Source organism: Solea solea, chromosome 10 (genome assembly GCF_958295425.1).
Source record: "Solea solea chromosome 10, fSolSol10.1, whole genome shotgun sequence".
NCBI lineage: Eukaryota > Metazoa > Chordata > Actinopteri > Pleuronectiformes > Soleidae > Solea > Solea solea.
Genome location: NC_081143.1, coordinates 5,145,818 through 5,162,255, shown reverse-complemented (window position 1 = coordinate 5,162,255; position 16,438 = coordinate 5,145,818). Strand labels below are relative to the sequence as shown.

General features: G+C 38.8%; 2 protein-coding genes across 4 annotated transcripts in view; one reads left to right on the top strand and one right to left on the bottom strand.

Annotated features, from left to right (window-relative positions):
• acsl1a (acyl-CoA synthetase long chain family member 1a) overlaps positions 1-11,171 on the top strand; it is a 24,539-nt gene extending 13,368 nt beyond the window's left edge. For 2 of the 3 annotated variants that reach the window (XM_058640346.1, XM_058640349.1), the window contains exons 3-21: positions 1,195-1,309; positions 1,383-1,447; positions 1,541-1,642; positions 2,626-2,725; positions 2,837-3,012; positions 3,598-3,630; positions 3,800-3,851; positions 3,950-4,023; positions 4,679-4,756; positions 5,908-6,042; positions 6,227-6,361; positions 6,603-6,698; positions 6,779-6,851; positions 6,928-7,016; positions 7,390-7,506; positions 7,690-7,833; positions 7,919-8,020; positions 8,109-8,180; positions 9,110-11,171. In XM_058640346.1, the coding sequence (XP_058496329.1) occupies positions 1,195-1,309; positions 1,383-1,447; positions 1,541-1,642; positions 2,626-2,725; positions 2,837-3,012; positions 3,598-3,630; positions 3,800-3,851; positions 3,950-4,023; positions 4,679-4,756; positions 5,908-6,042; positions 6,227-6,361; positions 6,603-6,698; positions 6,779-6,851; positions 6,928-7,016; positions 7,390-7,506; positions 7,690-7,833; positions 7,919-8,020; positions 8,109-8,180; positions 9,110-9,250 (1,899 nt within the window). In that variant the 3' untranslated portion in view covers positions 9,251-11,171. Of the gene's footprint in view, positions 1-1,194; positions 1,310-1,382; positions 1,448-1,540; positions 1,643-2,625; positions 2,726-2,836; positions 3,013-3,597; positions 3,631-3,799; positions 3,852-3,949; positions 4,024-4,678; positions 4,757-4,820; positions 4,899-5,907; positions 6,043-6,226; positions 6,362-6,602; positions 6,699-6,778; positions 6,852-6,927; positions 7,017-7,389; positions 7,507-7,689; positions 7,834-7,918; positions 8,021-8,108; positions 8,181-9,109 lie in introns of all 3 variants that reach the window. The other variant, XM_058640348.1, reaches the window with a different exon arrangement.
• On the bottom strand, positions 8,368-16,438 carry primpol (primase and polymerase (DNA-directed)). The gene is made up of 14 exons (XM_058640350.1): positions 16,141-16,438; positions 15,781-16,072; positions 14,796-14,890; positions 14,566-14,704; positions 14,004-14,151; positions 13,800-13,902; positions 13,559-13,707; positions 13,312-13,474; positions 13,118-13,218; positions 12,915-13,001; positions 12,201-12,309; positions 12,040-12,116; positions 11,904-11,950; positions 8,368-11,782 (listed from the first exon to the last, which is right to left on the bottom strand). The coding sequence occupies exons 2-14, from the start codon at positions 15,952-15,954 to the stop codon at positions 11,549-11,551; spliced, it is 1,626 nt and encodes a 541-aa protein (XP_058496333.1). The 5' UTR covers positions 15,955-16,072; positions 16,141-16,438; the 3' UTR covers positions 8,368-11,548.

Below are 16,438 nucleotides of genomic sequence, written 5' to 3'. Positions count from 1 at the left end.
ATGGGGTCCTCGACAGAAACTTCACAGCTGACGCCGGCGTCGTTCTTCAAATCGAGGCCTCTGACACCCTCACGTTCTCATTTCATGAGCTGAAAAGTTTATCTTGTAGTTAATGTTGGTAAAGGCTTATAGGCTCTGTAACGTATGGCTCGTTAATGATTTACCAAAGATTTAATGTGAATGTTTCCAAAGTGCACAAGGGATCAGTGTGTTTTAACACTGATGATGATGCTGCTGAATAATTAACATCAACTGATAAATGACATGCTTAAGAGAAAGTGATACATTCTTGTGTTATGTAGTTGCACATCTATTGTTAAGAAAATAGAAGAGACACAAATGGCTGAAGAGTTTCACAACAATTCAAGACCCACAGTTTTCTTAGAGCAGGGTAAAAAGAAAATACAAATAATACATTTATTTTTGTACAAGGATTGCAGCTAGAAGTGCTTCACAATAAAAGGAAAATACAATTTAAAAAGAAAAGAGACGCATGTAACAATAAAACACAACACAGGATGGAATAAAAAAAGGAGCTAGTTGAAGGTTAGAGTCTTTTAAAAAATATCTAGTGATAGCCAACAATTTCTGTTCATTTTGGAATCATTGCTCAGTTATTTCTTTAAGTAATCTGTATTTTCAAAAGATGAAATGTCCAAGGTGATGTCTTAAAAAGTGCAAAACCCCAAACTTTTTGGTTAATTATTGAATGTGACAATGTGGCCCGTTTTCTGCATAATTTAAACGTAATAAAAGAAGAGGAATTGAAACTGTTGACCAACTTTTCATGTCAGCCTTAGTGGAATTAGTTTGTGAAAGAAAGGCACAAATTTCTCAACAAATATCGCAATCAGACCTGAGAATGCACTCGTTAAAAGTAGTTTAAAAGACGAGATAATACACCCTATGTCAGCTGGGATTGGCACCAGCGACCCTCATGTGGAGGATAATGCGGTAGAAGATTTCAGTTTTGTGTTTAACATGTTCACAGAACCTCACAGAACGTACGGTGCCTGTGATGAATATAATATAGTGTCGATAAATCAAATGACTGACATCTCTCTGTGCGTCTTGCACCAGCCACTGCCTCCTTTTCCTCTTCATCGTTTAAGCACAAACCAAAACTGTCCTTCCACATATGTGATGTTACAGAGAAATGGTTGAGGACGTTTTATCGAGTCTTTTTCTTTGCAGGGTGACGAACTCGCTCGAAGATCCGCCCTGAACGATAGTCACGAACACATGACGCACTTCTACGATGACGCTCACACCATGTACCAGGTGTTCCAGCGGGGGCTCAGGGTGTCAGGTGAGTTAAACATGAAAGATACAAGATTGAATCTGTGAATGCAGATAAATGTCAGCGTTGTTTACTCTCACAGATAATGGACCGTGCCTGGGATCCAGAAAACCAAACCAGCCGTACGACTGGCTGTCTTACAAAGAGGTGAGATGCAGACCAGAGATATTGAATCCACCCATGTCCTCTCTCCGTGTATGTACAACTGCACTTCACTTCCGGTCATGTTGTTTTGCACAGGTGTCAGACAGAGCGGAGCATATCGGTTCTGCTCTCCTTCACAAAGGACACTCTCACACAGGAGACAAGTACATTGGTGTGTTTTCCCAGAACAGGCCTGAGGTAAATGAAATGCATTCTTGCCTTTGTTTCACCCGTTTTTAATGAGTGTGTCAAAAGAAAGGGGCTCCTCAACTTTTCAGCCCCTAAAATAAGCAGGCCAGACACTCAGGACTCCCATTAAAGACATTATAATGTTCTCTTATAATGTTTTGCTGTTATTTGATCGGCTACAATTGATGCTTTAAATCAGTTTTTTATTATTAATCATGTGGAGAATGACAATCAACATAATGTTGCTAGATTTTAAATTGCTCTTGGTTTATGTTAATTGTCTCAGGACCCATTTATGTGTTTCATGACTTTGGGGAATACTAAAAAATAAAGAAAAAGAAAAGTTGAAATTTTCAATCTTTTACAAAAATGGTGGTTGATTCCAAAGACATCCATTCCCCCTTTGACCAATTAAGTTAAGAAATCTGTATTTTACATTTGAAAACATTTTGGCAACTAAATTTAAGAGTAATGTGTTGAAATTAAGATACTCAGACTTAAATCTGAGTACTGTTGGTACAATACAGTAAGTCTGGAATCGGTATCGGTCAGTATCAGTCCGATACTGATCTAAATCACTGGATCACATATCAGACCGATAAAAATGGAAAATCCGATTCACTGTGCACTGACTGTAAAAACGTAAATACAAATCAGTAAAAGCATTTTAGCTGAGTCATGTTTGGGCTGTTTATCTCTTCTTTTTGTGGAGAATAATATTTTTTTTTACACAGTTGGAGAATGATGTCTTTGAAATGACTCAGCACAAAAGTGTTTTTAACAGCTTCGTACTTCATAAATGGACTAAAATTACTGTATTAGACTAATGTTGGTATTGGAAGATACTCAAGTTTGTGATATTGGAAACAAATTGAAGTTACTAAGTCTAGGTACTGGTCTAAAATTGTCCACAGGGGCAAAATACTATTGTGTTTCAGACGGTCATGGATGGATGGATGGATTGTTTGTAATGTTTCTGTCTTCTTTGTCAGTGGACCATTTCAGAGCTGGCCTGTTACACATACTCGTTGGTAGTGGTCCCTCTGTACGACACGCTCGGCACAGAAGCCATCGACTACATTATTGAAAAAGGTACACAAAAAAGGGCACCTTCACACATTTACTAAACACCACCTGCAGCTGTTTAGATCAAGGACACCGATATAATCCGAGCGTCCGACTAATCCCAAATCTGTTTTTCAGCCGAAATGTCAACAGTGATCTGTGATGTACCTGAAAAGGCTCACATAATTCTGGACTGTGTCATTGGGAACGGGCGAACAGTGAAGACGATCGTGCTCATGGAGGCGCTTGACAGCGGCCTAGTGGAGCGTGGACGGGACTGCGGCGTTGAGGTTCTGAGTTTGAAAGATTTTGAGGTGAGATTAAAACACTAATGTCTACTATTTTAGTTTGTCTATGCTGTACAATTTGTATCGCCTGAGCTTTAACAACCATTCCATCCATCCATCGTCTACTGCTTTATCCTCCACATGAGGTTCACGGGTCACAGGTGCCCATCCCAGCTGACACAGGGGGCTAAACCCTGGACAGGTCACCAGTCCATCACAGAGACGATCAACTGTTCACTCTCACACCTACAGGCAGTTTAGAGTGTTTTATTAACCTCTACATGTTGTTGCACTGTGGGAGGAAACTGGAGAACCAGAAGAACATGCAAACTTCATGCAGATTAGCCCTTGTTCCAACCATGTCGTCTACCCAGGTCTTATTGCTGCAAGGCAATGGTGCTAACCACTATTCCACCATGTGTCTCAACTATCTACATACTGTTTTGGAAAAGTAGCTGAAGCTCTGGTTATTCTCACCAATATTCACTCATGGTCTGGTTTGAGCTAATTTGAAATGAGGTCCCTGGAGGGCCGTGTGTTCACAGTGTGATTATTATCAGGACTTCCTGCAGACATGCAAACAACTCACTGCATGGTTTGTGTATTTTACAGGCCTTGGGTGAAGCCAACCTCCAGAAACCACTGGTGAGTATAGAATAAGCACTTTATATGAAACATTTACTCTACCTATAAAAGGGGCTCTTTATTCTTACAAAAATGAGAATCAGCTTTGTTCAGTGTTCATAAAGCAGCTGGACAATGTGTGAGGGTTTTGCACCTTGTGCGTCAGTTTAGATGTGTGCTCTGATTACAGCCGCCCACACCCCAGGATCTTGCGTTGATCTGCTTCACATCTGGAACCACAGGTAATTACACAACCTTGTTTTTATTATTATTATTATTATTATTATTATTTTTATTATTTTTATGCAGCTTAAAATCATAAACTTTCACTGCTTTTCAGGAAACCCAAAAGGTGCAATGCTTACTCATGGAAATGTAATCGCCAACACTGCAGCTTTCCTGAGAGTAACACAGGTAAACAAACATGACGGCGGAAACCACAACCTAAAGATATAGTAAATTATATTTCTTACACTGTTTACTGGTACTTAACTAATCAAGGTGGATGTTTCTATATTTTTTTCTTTAGAATGATTATGTTCCCACCCCATCACTTTTCTAGCTGTCCATCTGTCCTATTGACACTTTGATTCATCTTTTCAAACAGTGTTACTGTAAGAAGAATTGCGTACAAATGTTTGACTGACTCACCTCAACTGATTAGTGCCAGAGGTGTTGTCACACTCTCTTGTGTACACAACAGAGACAAACTATCATTTCTGTACATGACTATAAATGATATGTGATTTTAAGGAGGGTTAGTTTTTAGTGCCTCAATATTACAATATGTCAATTGAATTTGAATGTATTGAAAGGATGACCCCTCATGATGCAGCATGTCATTATTGAGGCGTTCCTCTAGTTAATTATGTTTTTATGTAATGCATCGAGCCCTCTCTTAACTTCAGAGAAAATGATCCTTTGACAGTTTTTTTTAATTTTGCGTTCATGAGAACTAATAAAATACGAGTCCTTCCTCTAACTTCTTAAAGCCTGTGTGAACCAGTCTGACCTATTTACATTTTCCTGTCCTCCCGTCGTCCTCCTGTCTTCACGCGGTGTCGCCCAGGCCTCACTGAGGCCCAGCTGTACAGATGTGCTCATTTCCTTCCTCCCTTTGGCCCATATGTTTGAGAGGGTGGTGGAGGTACAGTACACCAAGGCGTTGACCTGCATATGTGCATGTGTTGTGTTTTGTGTGTCCCCCACAGGTCCACTGCATGCTGAGCCTCCATGACATTCACGTATCCTATCTACCCCTAGCTCACATGTTTGAGAGAGTTGTACAGGTACGGCGTGGGCTTGTTTACCTTTGCATTCTTTGTATAATTAAAATCAAACCTCAAGGTAAAGACTCAGAAGTGTGACAAGTCACAGCAGGTCCCTCCAGACAGAGTCCTGGGTCTGGTGTTTTTAAATGTGTTTTCAGACCTTATTGATAAACGAGTTGAAGTAGCAGATTAACCATTTTCTTTTAATTTAAAGCACAATTGCACATTTTCTAATTACATGACTACGTGTCTTACGTGCCTCTACATGACGTTTGACGTTGTTTACCCTGTCCAACTGCTAAACCTCCAGGTTTTTTTTGGCACTACTTAAAGAACCTTTGTCTTCAACCTGTTGCAGCTGTCTTGTTTTACTGGAGAAATATTCTTGTTGTGCCGCCTCCTTGCCTGCATTAGTCTTGATATAGAATGAATGACTTCCTGTGTGTAAGGTGGCAATGTCAACGGGCAACACATGGTTTTACGCCCCTATCCTGAGAAATGCAGTCATGTGGACCTAATTCTCTTAATCAACATTGTGTAAACTCATTTGGTAATGGCTTTAACGTAACAGGCTTTGTTTATATTCAAAAAGTCTCACACTACAGCTTTAAGATTTTTGTCTAACTGCATGCTGTTGTGATTTTTTTGAACCTAATATCTAGCTTTTGGTATATTTCAATCATTTTTGAGTAATGCAATTTGAGCATGCAAAACTCCTCAAATACCAAATGTTGGACTCAAAAGCTTGATCAAGTAGGTTGTTTTTAGCTTATTCTTTTATGCATGATGTTTCCATTTTAAAAAGGTTTTATACAGGTGTTTGAGATCAACATCTGCACCAAAATTGAACAGGATCAGGTTTGGTGAGAATCAGTTTAGTACTTCCGGTGTTATCCCTGTTTTAACAAATAAACCAACAAACAGAACATACTCACTTCAGTGGAGGTAACTATGGAAGTGTGGTGTCTCTGTGTGCCTAGTGGCCCTGTTGCATGTTCCTTGAAATAAGCAGCTCTGTCCTCATCAGGGTGTCATCCTCATCCATGGGGCTCGAATCGGCTACTTTCAAGGAGACATTCGACTTTTGATGGATGATTTGAAAACACTGCAACCAACGGTGTTTCCCGTGGTCCCACGTCTGCTAAACCGCATGTTTGATAAGGTATTTAAATGTTGATTTGTCCATAAATGTTTACATATTAGTCAGTCTACTGCTTTGTTTTCTCGGGAATATGACTGAACTACTCGCTGACTTTCCTTGTGCCATTTCTCCTCTGTCATGTTTTAATAAAATAATAAATGTGTTGACTCTGTGGCTGGCTTACAAATACAAACTTTCCTTACAGGTATTTAGTCAGGCAAATACACCGCTGAAGCGATGGGTGCTCGATTTTGCCTTCAGGAGGAAGGAGGCAGAGATGAAGAATGGTGTGGTCAGAAGAGACAGCATGTGGGACAAACTCATCTTCAAAAAAGTGCAGGTAAATGTGACACAATCTGTAAAGATGTCGTGGGTTGTTGTTGTTTTTTGATTCACTGCAGCCTATTTATGGTAGCTTTGCATGGTGTTTGGTCCCATGAGCACTGTTGCTATAATTGTTTCCTAACCCACTGTTGCACTGACTGATAAATCTGTTTACATTCTATTGTGGGACAACTTTATTATTATTATTTTATTTAAAAGTTTGATTAGGCGTGTAACTTGTGCGTCACACATCACAGGCAAGTCTGGGCGGTTGCGTGAGACTCATGATTACAGGAGCAGCGCCGGTGTCGCCAACCATCTTGACATTCCTGCGAGCTGCTCTGGGCTGTCAGGTGAGCCCATCAACATCTCACGTACTGTTTTACAGTTTTTGTTTCAATGTATGCTACAATGTTTTTCTTTGTTTTTGTAGTTTTATGAAGGCTATGGTCAAACCGAATGTACAGCTGGTTGCAATATGTCAATGCCTGGAGACTGGACAGCAGGTAGAGCTTCTTTATTCTGGTGTATTAAAAGCCTCTGTGTAAACTACAGTGAACTGTAACTGCTCTGTGTCGTCAGGTCACGTCGGGCCTCCTCTGCCCTGCAACGCTGTCAAACTGGTGGATGTGGCAGAAATGAATTACCTGGCAGTCAATGGAGAGGGAGAGGTGAGGAGTTTGGTTTGACTTTTTACACAAATAAAGGTGTATCATTTTGATCATGCAGGTGATGCTTCAGTCTGCCAACATTAAATTAAATTGAACTAAATGCATTTAGAAGAGTCACAATGTTCATGTTTGAGACATATTCCTTCATTTACACAGAATATGGCCAGCACATTTTTAGCAACAACAAAGAGCAGGGTCGAGATCAAATGCACAAGCACGTTTCAAAAACCTTCAAGGTTCAGTTATGTTTTTATAAGAATACACACAACTTTTTAAGATTATTTTTTAAGAAATTGTGCAAAAGCAATCAAAATTGTGGTCAATGGTCACTCTTTGAAGCTAATGTGTCTTTTTGTTACCTCTGTAACACCAGGTGTGTGTGAAAGGACCAAACGTATTCCAAGGATACTTGAAAGACCCGGAGAAAACAGCTGAAGCACTCGACAAAGATGGGTGGCTGCACACAGGAGACATCGGGAAATGGCTCCCTGTAAGCAGCACAAGCTGAATATATATACATATATATATATATATATATATATATATGTATATATGTATATACATATATATATACATATATATATATGTTTATATTTGTGTTAGAAAATCCTATCAAAATCATGGTGGAGTTGGGTCTCAGGTGCGACTTTTCATGTGTTCTGCTTTTAAACAGAATGGCACTCTGAAGATCATCGACAGAAAGAAGCACATTTTCAAGCTGGCACAAGGAGAATACATTGCCCCTGAGAAAATAGAAACCGTCTACAGTCGTTGTGATGCAGTGGCCCAGATATTTGTTTATGGTGAAAGCTTACAGGTGAGGATCAGATTCCTGCTCTGCTCAAGACTGAAGCATAGATTTGTTCTATATGTCTTTGATAATTTGATAATTATATTTTCAGGCCTGCTTGGTTGCGATAGTCGTGACTGATCCTGACTTTTTACCAGTGTGGGCTAAGAACAAAGGGGTTGAAGGATCCTACTCTGAACTGTGCAAAATGAAGGTTAGATTTTTATTTTACCATCATTTGTGTAGCACCCTGTTTTTTCTTCTGACAAAAGTCTAAACCTGTCATTCTTTTTTTTTCTCAGGAGGTGAAGGCTGCTATTCTGGAGGACCTCCTCAGGTTGGGCAAAGAAGCAGGTCTCAAGTCTTTTGAACAGGTAACTCCACCCATGTTTTATAAAATAGTTGCAGTGTATTTAATTCTGCTGCTTTTGGTCTGGAAATAGCAAAGAAATTCAACAAGAATATAATAAATAACTTGATCCAATAAGTCCTAATTTCCCATCTTCACAATAGAGTTTATATTATTAGTCAATGACTGGAATGATGAATATGAAAAAGCAGTCAAATGAAGTGCCTTTATTGCCACAACATGGTCATAAAGACCTAAAAACATACAAATCCTGATGCATTTTGATGTGAAACATTCAGCAGGGATTCAAACACTTTTTTATTCCAAAGCTCTCACTGCAGTTTTGCTGACGGACAAAACTTTGAAACACGCTCCGGTTTGTTAGTGTCTGAATTCTTTTGATGTGTTTGTTTTTGACTCGCTGTTGGAGGCTTGACAGCAAAACACGTTGGAATTGTGTTTCTTCATAACCATCGTGCCATTTTAATTGTTAATAATTGTTTTTTTTTAAAAAAGCACTCTTTTATAGCACTTTTCTAGTCTTGATGAGCACTCTCAAAAGTGCTTTACACTACAGTTGTGCCATTCACTCACACTTTCATACAGTGCATTTTCATATGTGCATTTTCTATCACTCATCTTTCATACCCATTCACATGCTGCCTGCACAGCCGTCAAGCACATACACAACCTTTGAGTTGAAAGACGACTCACTCCGTTGTCCATTAAGTGTTCATTTTTGTTTCTTTCCTGAATAAAATCTATTTATCAACCGCCAACCACTGTGCTAGTTGTTTAGATGTTTAAAAAATAAATGCAGGTAACGTGTTATTATTTGACAGTAAACTCAGAGTTTGTTGACCATTCATTGATTTAACGAACTGACATTAAACCATGTGAACAATTGTTTTCACTTATTATCTTTGATTCTTACGCATCTTGTTTTCTCGACAGGTGAGAGACATCACATTACATTCTGAGATGTTTTCAGTCCAGAACGGCCTCCTGACACCGACCCTGAAGGCCAAGAGAGCAGAGCTTCGGAACCGCTTCAGAGAACAGATCGATGAACTTTACGCCAAAATTAAGATGTGAGCTGGGTTTGAGGAGCCCTTTAAGGAGATGGTGATTTAGCTCATTCTTGTCAATCATTTAGAGTACACAGCCAGAAGCAAAATGTTCTGGTGAAGGGGCTTTTACTTGATTTCTTTCATTGCCAGTGACAGTCTTTGCAATGTTGTGGAGACCTTCGCAAACAAACTGGATAATTATGCTCAGATTGACGTATGTATCGTGTCCACTTCGTTTATTGATTGTACAGCTCAACTTTTCTGTTCTGGCAAATATGGTCACAATATTTCAGACCAAGACGTTTTACTGGTATAATTAAATTAAATTTTATTTAATTAAATTGAACTTATATTTTAATTTTTGTATAAGGGTTACAAATAGGGAAGAAAAATGGGAAATATGACACACCCATGCCTTAACTGCCCAAAGCTTTTAATATATTACTAGAAAAGTCTCTGTAAACATTTGTCTCAGGTTTTCTTGGGTGTCAAAACAACCGTTATAAAATCATAAAAGTTTGTTGTGTCTCAAATCAGATACTGCAGGTAGTCCACTTGAAGTACATTGTGTTCACAGATGTATTTCAATTTTCGACAGGGTCATGAACCAGTCGTGGCCATTATGCTCTTTTATAAAACAATGGTCATAACAGCTGATCTCAATTGTTGACTGCCAAAATATCAAGCTTGACATAAAAGAGAATAAAACTTGAGTTTCCTGTGAGTGCCTGACCCAGAAATTATACCACTATCTGTGAAATTCACACATTTAAAAAAATAAAATATAAAATAAAATATATATATATGTATACATGTCACCATGTCTTTATCCACTTTGTAGCCAAGATGATGACCTTTGTGACTGAGGCTTGTCCAGATAATTTATTTTATATTTTTAAGTACACCATCTTGGTAGTTTTGCTGCCTTCAAATGTTGTTTAAATGTCATGTTTAAGACAATGGGAGCGTTTGTGCACGTTTGGCTTGGTTGTCAGGCGGTTAGGTCAAGAGAACAAGACAGCAAAGCAGTGGCAACATGGATGCCACAGGCTGTTGGGATTAGCAACATTTTTCACTTATATAAATAAAATGTATACCAGTAAAATTACAATAAATTAATTTACTATCCAACCTAAAATGTATTTGTGTATTGCCATACTTGAATTGAGACACAGCATAACCAACACTAACTATTTATATACCAGACTATTTAATGTTTCGGTCACCTACTGAGCTGATGAGCTGTAAATAGTGTGTCTGCTGAAAATTTGTGTGGTACAGAAGATCACGTCCGATAATCTGTATCGTTAATTTCCTGCATTCCCTTGTTTCTCAGTGCTGAAGGACTGATAAACCTGTTCCAGTGCACAGTGTAGTTAAAAGCCACCTGGGAACCATGTTGCAAAACAGATGTGTGCTTTTTGACGGTTTAGTTTTCTTTGAACAATGCATGGGAAATATTAAATGTTACATCGGTGTACATGCAGCTCCTCCTTTCAAACCATAGTGCCACAAGCCGCAACAAGTAAGGTGCATTCTATCATTGTAATGATTCACGAGTATCAAGTGGAAATATGTTTTAAAGTTGTTATCACGTGACATAAATTGCCCAGTTTTTAAATAACCGTTACCATGTCCTTGTGAGCATTTCCTGTCAACTGTAAACGATGGTCCGTGAAACCACGAATGTTGTGAGCAACGGAACAGCTGTTCAGCTGTTAAACTAAAGGCTTTATTGTGTTTTATGTTGTTTCTGCTCAATACATACACACACATACACACACACACACAATCATGTCAAGGATTGACAGATCAAGCCATATTGTTATTGTTTAGCTTTTTGTTAGAGATGATATGAGAAGGGCAACAGCGCAGTTTTGTGCTGGAGTAACAAATTAATTCTATATTTGTCAACTGTACCAAATAAATACTTTCTTCTAAACGTGGCCATTACGTTTTCTTTTGTCTTTATACACACGTGTATACATATATATATATATATTTCTAGGTGAAAAACTGTTTTTTTTCATTGTAATATGAGTATTATAGATTGAAATATAAACATTATGTTATTGTTTTAGGCCCCCCTTATCACTTATGAACATTTGATTAATCTTAACACTAATGCTGTTCTAAGCAGCATTAACGGCATTTATGATGCTGATTTATGTTTAATATTTTGTCACATTGTCATTCACTAATCATTTATTAACATAGCAGCCTCCATTCTCTGTATGTGAACTTAAAGGGGGGGTTACACTGATAATAATAATAAAAGTAAAATATTTGAGGCTGCACAGCCAGTGCAAGATATCTTTACCTTTTACTTGGAATTAAACTCTGCCATGCAGTTGAGGAGAAGCTGGTCAGAGATCTCCCCGCTGGTTTGTTCAAAGTCATCCAAGCTCTCTAAATAGTCCTGATCATCCTGCCTGTCTTCCCATACATCAGGAGTCTCTTTCACTGCACACACTGTGCTCTGCTGTGCCTGCTTTGGTGTCTGGCTAAGTTCAATGTTGCCAGCGTCATCCATTACGTAAGCCTGGTCCTCCTCATCCTGTCAGTGAACACACGGCATGGCCTTAAGTTGCTGTACATTTGTCTCTGAACATAAACAGAAGTCTGACAGAATTAAGCCCCAATAATTGAGGCTTCTAGTTGAAATAGAGCAAACAAACCAGTGTCATGATGTAGCTCAAGCAGATCTCCTGTGGCAGTGGGTAACCTGAAACGGGAGAGTCCGGTTGTGTTATGTGCCTTTGAGTTATTTTAAATGGAAAAAATATACCTGTTCAGCAGCTCTTTGGAACATACTTGAGGATCTGAAGTTCCTGCAGTCGGGATCGTGACACTTCTGGTACCACACTTCCTCTTTGAGATCTACAACAATCCTGCAGAGGAGGATGAGACCAAATGAGACAAGTGTGTCACACTCAAAAACAACTTACAGTGCATTAAAAACATGCTCTACCTACATAATGTTGTTGCTTTTATGAAACCGTTCCACATTTTCACACCAGCGGTATTTAACGATGTCATAGACGAGCAGTTGTTCCGTGACAAAGTAATTCCATCGTCTGATACCTGAGGAGACGAAACAGATAATGCGTGCACTGGTAAATTTCTAATGAAATATATAAACTAACTACATTTTAATATTGTGTTTTAATGACATTCTAAAAACTGATAATGTGTAAATGATGATGAACAGTTTTTAGAGATGGATGGATCCATTTTTCATTTTCTCAACTACAAGCAAGGTAACTGGTGGTGATATCACCTGTAAGATCCTGAACTCCCATTTTGTAGCTTCAAGATGAGTGATTTGACTACACCACATCAACCAGGCTCTTATTGAATGATACCAACGCTGGTGTCCACTCATTTGTGCTGTGCTTAATTCTTAATTTTCCTTTACATGGAAGCATAATTTACAAAACTGAAATCCTCTGAAAAAGTAAACATTTCTTACTCTACTCTTTATGTAGTGTAGAGTGACCCTCATGTGGACAAAGTGGTAGAAGATGAATGGATGGATGGCTACAACACATTTACCAGCTTTTAAAGTTAATAATGCCGATCTTGTGTTAATACAAAGAAGCACAAATGTGATTAAATCATTGTGAAGTCAATGTTTGACTGTTAAACTGACCTAAAGAAACTAGGACAGGTTTTACAAAAACACTTACTTCCATGAATCCCATCCTTTTTAACCAGGGATAACACAAAGTTGTCCACTTCTTGATGAGGGGACGTGAGGCAGCCAATAAGTGAGCCTGCATGTGATGAAAAAATAATAAAAATAATAATAATTAAAACAATTTGTTTCAAACATGATGTCAAATGCCATATATAATTCATAGCAAAGCCTATGTTGTCATTCCAGTGTTACCTGGATTTGTGCCTGATTCTTGCTGGCTTTGAGGTTTACACGTCTTCACGTCTTCCTTTGCTTCTGGGATGTCCCACGTGAGAATTCTTTGACCTGTGAAACTGTTAACATTCAGTAACAACGTCAGTAAAAATACTGTGGTTTAAGGGCCATTCATCATTGATATTACAGAAAACATAAACTCCATATATTACCTAACATTACAGACCAAGGACGCCAAGAAAATGCTTTCCTCAGAAGAGATCCCTTTCTCAGGTTTGGGAATAAACTGGTTGTCATCTGCCACAGTGAAGGCAGCGTTCATTCCCACTTTTGATGACTTGTAGAGACGGAAATTTCTGTTCCTTGTGTAGACACCTATATTTAAGGGATTACAAATGTAATCTATGGATACACAACTAGAAAGTAGGTGGTGGAGCTGAAGCTTGAGGTTTCGCTTACCAAGATCAACAAAGAGACAGTCTTGGCCCTCCTTGTTTTTAACCTGTAGGAAGCTGAGGTCTGTCTCTTTCTGCTTACGCCTCTTAGTCTGTGGACTTTCGGCCACCTTGTTTAGATCCTTTGCATCAGCCTCAGGGACAGCATGTGTTCTGTTTTCAGAATATGAAAATGAATCATTTTATGTACTATAATGAAATAACATAAATTACAATATGTGAATTCACAGTTCTGAAAAACAAACCGTCTTTCACAGTTTTCTGCCTCCGAATTCATTCCAGCATCTGGGCAACTTCCTTTTTTGGCTTTGCTCAGGACTGGCTGAAGAACAGCATGGATAAACCTGCCTTAAAAAAAATATATATGTATATATATATATATATATATATGTGTGTGTGATCCAACCAAATTAAAACTGTTTTCTTTGGGTCCATGGACACTACCATACCAACATGTATGTTGTCTTTGAAAACTGCATTTTGGAGATTGAAGATGAGATGTTGACTGAACTTCTCTTTGGTGCTGGAGTCAAGAGTGAGGACATTTCTTGCAGCACATTCAATCCCATAAATGTCCACTAGCTTGTCACACATATACTGAAAACAAACACACACAGGTAAATATGCAGGTAAGGTAAAAAGTAACACGGCCAAATGAACTTGTTCATTATAATCTACTGTACATCTCTTTATTTTGTTGTTGTTGTTAACGGTTCTTATTTTTTCTCTTGAACGAAAATGTATTTAATTTTAGCTGCAAAAAAAACACTTGTTCAACTATTAATATTTCATTAATTTCATTTCATTTATCATTTCAGGTGGAATTATAGTAGAATAGTCTGACATTTTATAGATGCATAGATAAATTGATAAAATAATCAAATAGATTCCTAAATAATATAATAAAAATAATAATTTGTTGGCTTTATACATAATAAACTAAACAGCTTAATTGTTTTGTATTTTTGATGGCACATTGGAACATAAAGTAGAGACACAAATGTATCCTACCTGGATAAGAGAGGTCACCATGGTTTTCCCATCAGCCCCTTTGTTTGAGGGCTTGTGGAACTCCAAGTCAAAGTAAAGCTTACAAACAGCGCCCTCTGGAATTATCTCATAGCAATGCATCAGGGACTGAGTGTAGGTCCTGCGAAAATATAGACAAACCACATCAACGGATATTAAAGCATTAAGACAAATGATCGTCTTGATTCACAGTAGAAATATACTCCATTTACCTGTAGTAAAACCACAGCTCAGTGTAACTGGTAACCAGGTAGATCCTTTGACCATGAGTTGTATTTTCTTTCTCAAGTGCAAAAACATGTACAGCCTGGAAAAAAAAAAAGTCACAAAAAGAATTATCACTGTCCTGAAGGATCAGTTTTTAAGTGACTCTCCTGCAAGGGACATCCTAAATTATGTTTCAGACTTCCGCTCTCGTCTGCACCGGGCTCATGACCTGGCTCGACCTGGCTCGAGAGAATCTCGAGCGAGCCCAAGGTAACTTCACAACTGGACTACTGCAACGCCCTATACACCGGCATCAACCAATCACTACTCTGCCGCCTGCAGTTAGTTCAAAACTCAGCCGCCCGACTCCTTACCTGTACTAAGAAGCGAGATCCCACATCCCAGCCATGGATGTGTGGGCTAAAAGTATTGCCTCTTTGTGTGTAATTATGGAGACTATAGTCACCATTTCGGTGTGGAGGTGCTGCCATTTTCCTGCTTTTGTTATGTTTTCACTTTCATGATTGCTTCGGATTCCCTGTTTAATATTATTTTGTAAATAAATACCCCTAGACACATGCTCCTTTTGACTCTGGTCATGGTTGTGTTGCAGTTATGGTACCTGGTTGTAACACGTGTTGATGTGGAAAATACTACAGCTAGAATACAGTTGGGGATGGACTTGTTTTTTTGGATGTGGTCACCATGGACTTTGGCTATTGTCAAGAACAATGAGCTATAATACATATATCTTTTCTTAGGTCTAACTCTTTGCTTTGATGTACTGTATGTTGGTTTCATATTTTGAATATCCTATATACAGTAGGTTCATAACTTCACTTTACTATTAGTAAAGTGATGTAGAGTCATTTATTCCATGAAATGCATGTGAGTTATAAACTGCAGAGGAGTGAGGAGTGTTCAAGCTGGATGAAACATCTCAGATAAGGAACAACATATCAGTCCAGTGTCATCAAAGTTTTACATTACCTCTTTGCATCTTTGAGCGAAGCTGACAGCCAGACATTGACGGGGGAAGAGTTTCCAGACTGAAGAGGGCTGGCACGGCCAGAGTCGAGGTTTGTAGTGCGTGGCCAGAGGATTGCACTGGAATGACTGTGCGAGCTGCTCAACCTTCTTCAGTCGGTCTTCCCACTTACTCATCCTCAAGGTCTGGGGTGAGCCACGGTGCTCTAAAGCTAGCAGAAATTCAGAGATCCAGTCAAAGATAGTTCAGCAGCTCTCTGCATGGATGACTGTGGTCTTCCTGTCAATTTAACACCTGAAAAAAACAAAAACAATATACAAACATGGTGTTTCCCTTTGTGTGTCCCATTGTGTTTATTCTACCTGACTGTGAATCTGGTCTCAGGCAGGCTCCACTGTGGGTTGGCAAGTGACTGGCAAATGACATGTTTCACCTTGACCAACTACAATATTAAAGTACAGTTTGCAACATGTTAATGCAAAAATACTCCCAAGTTAGAATTAATAGAATTAAATTTTATTAATCCCCTTGGGGAAAGTAGTCCTCTGCATTAGACCCATCCTAGAATTAGGGTCAGTGGGCTGCCACACTGAGTAGAGCCCGGGTAGCATTGGGGGTTGGGTACCTTGCTCAGGGGTACCCCAGCCCTTTTTGGCCGGG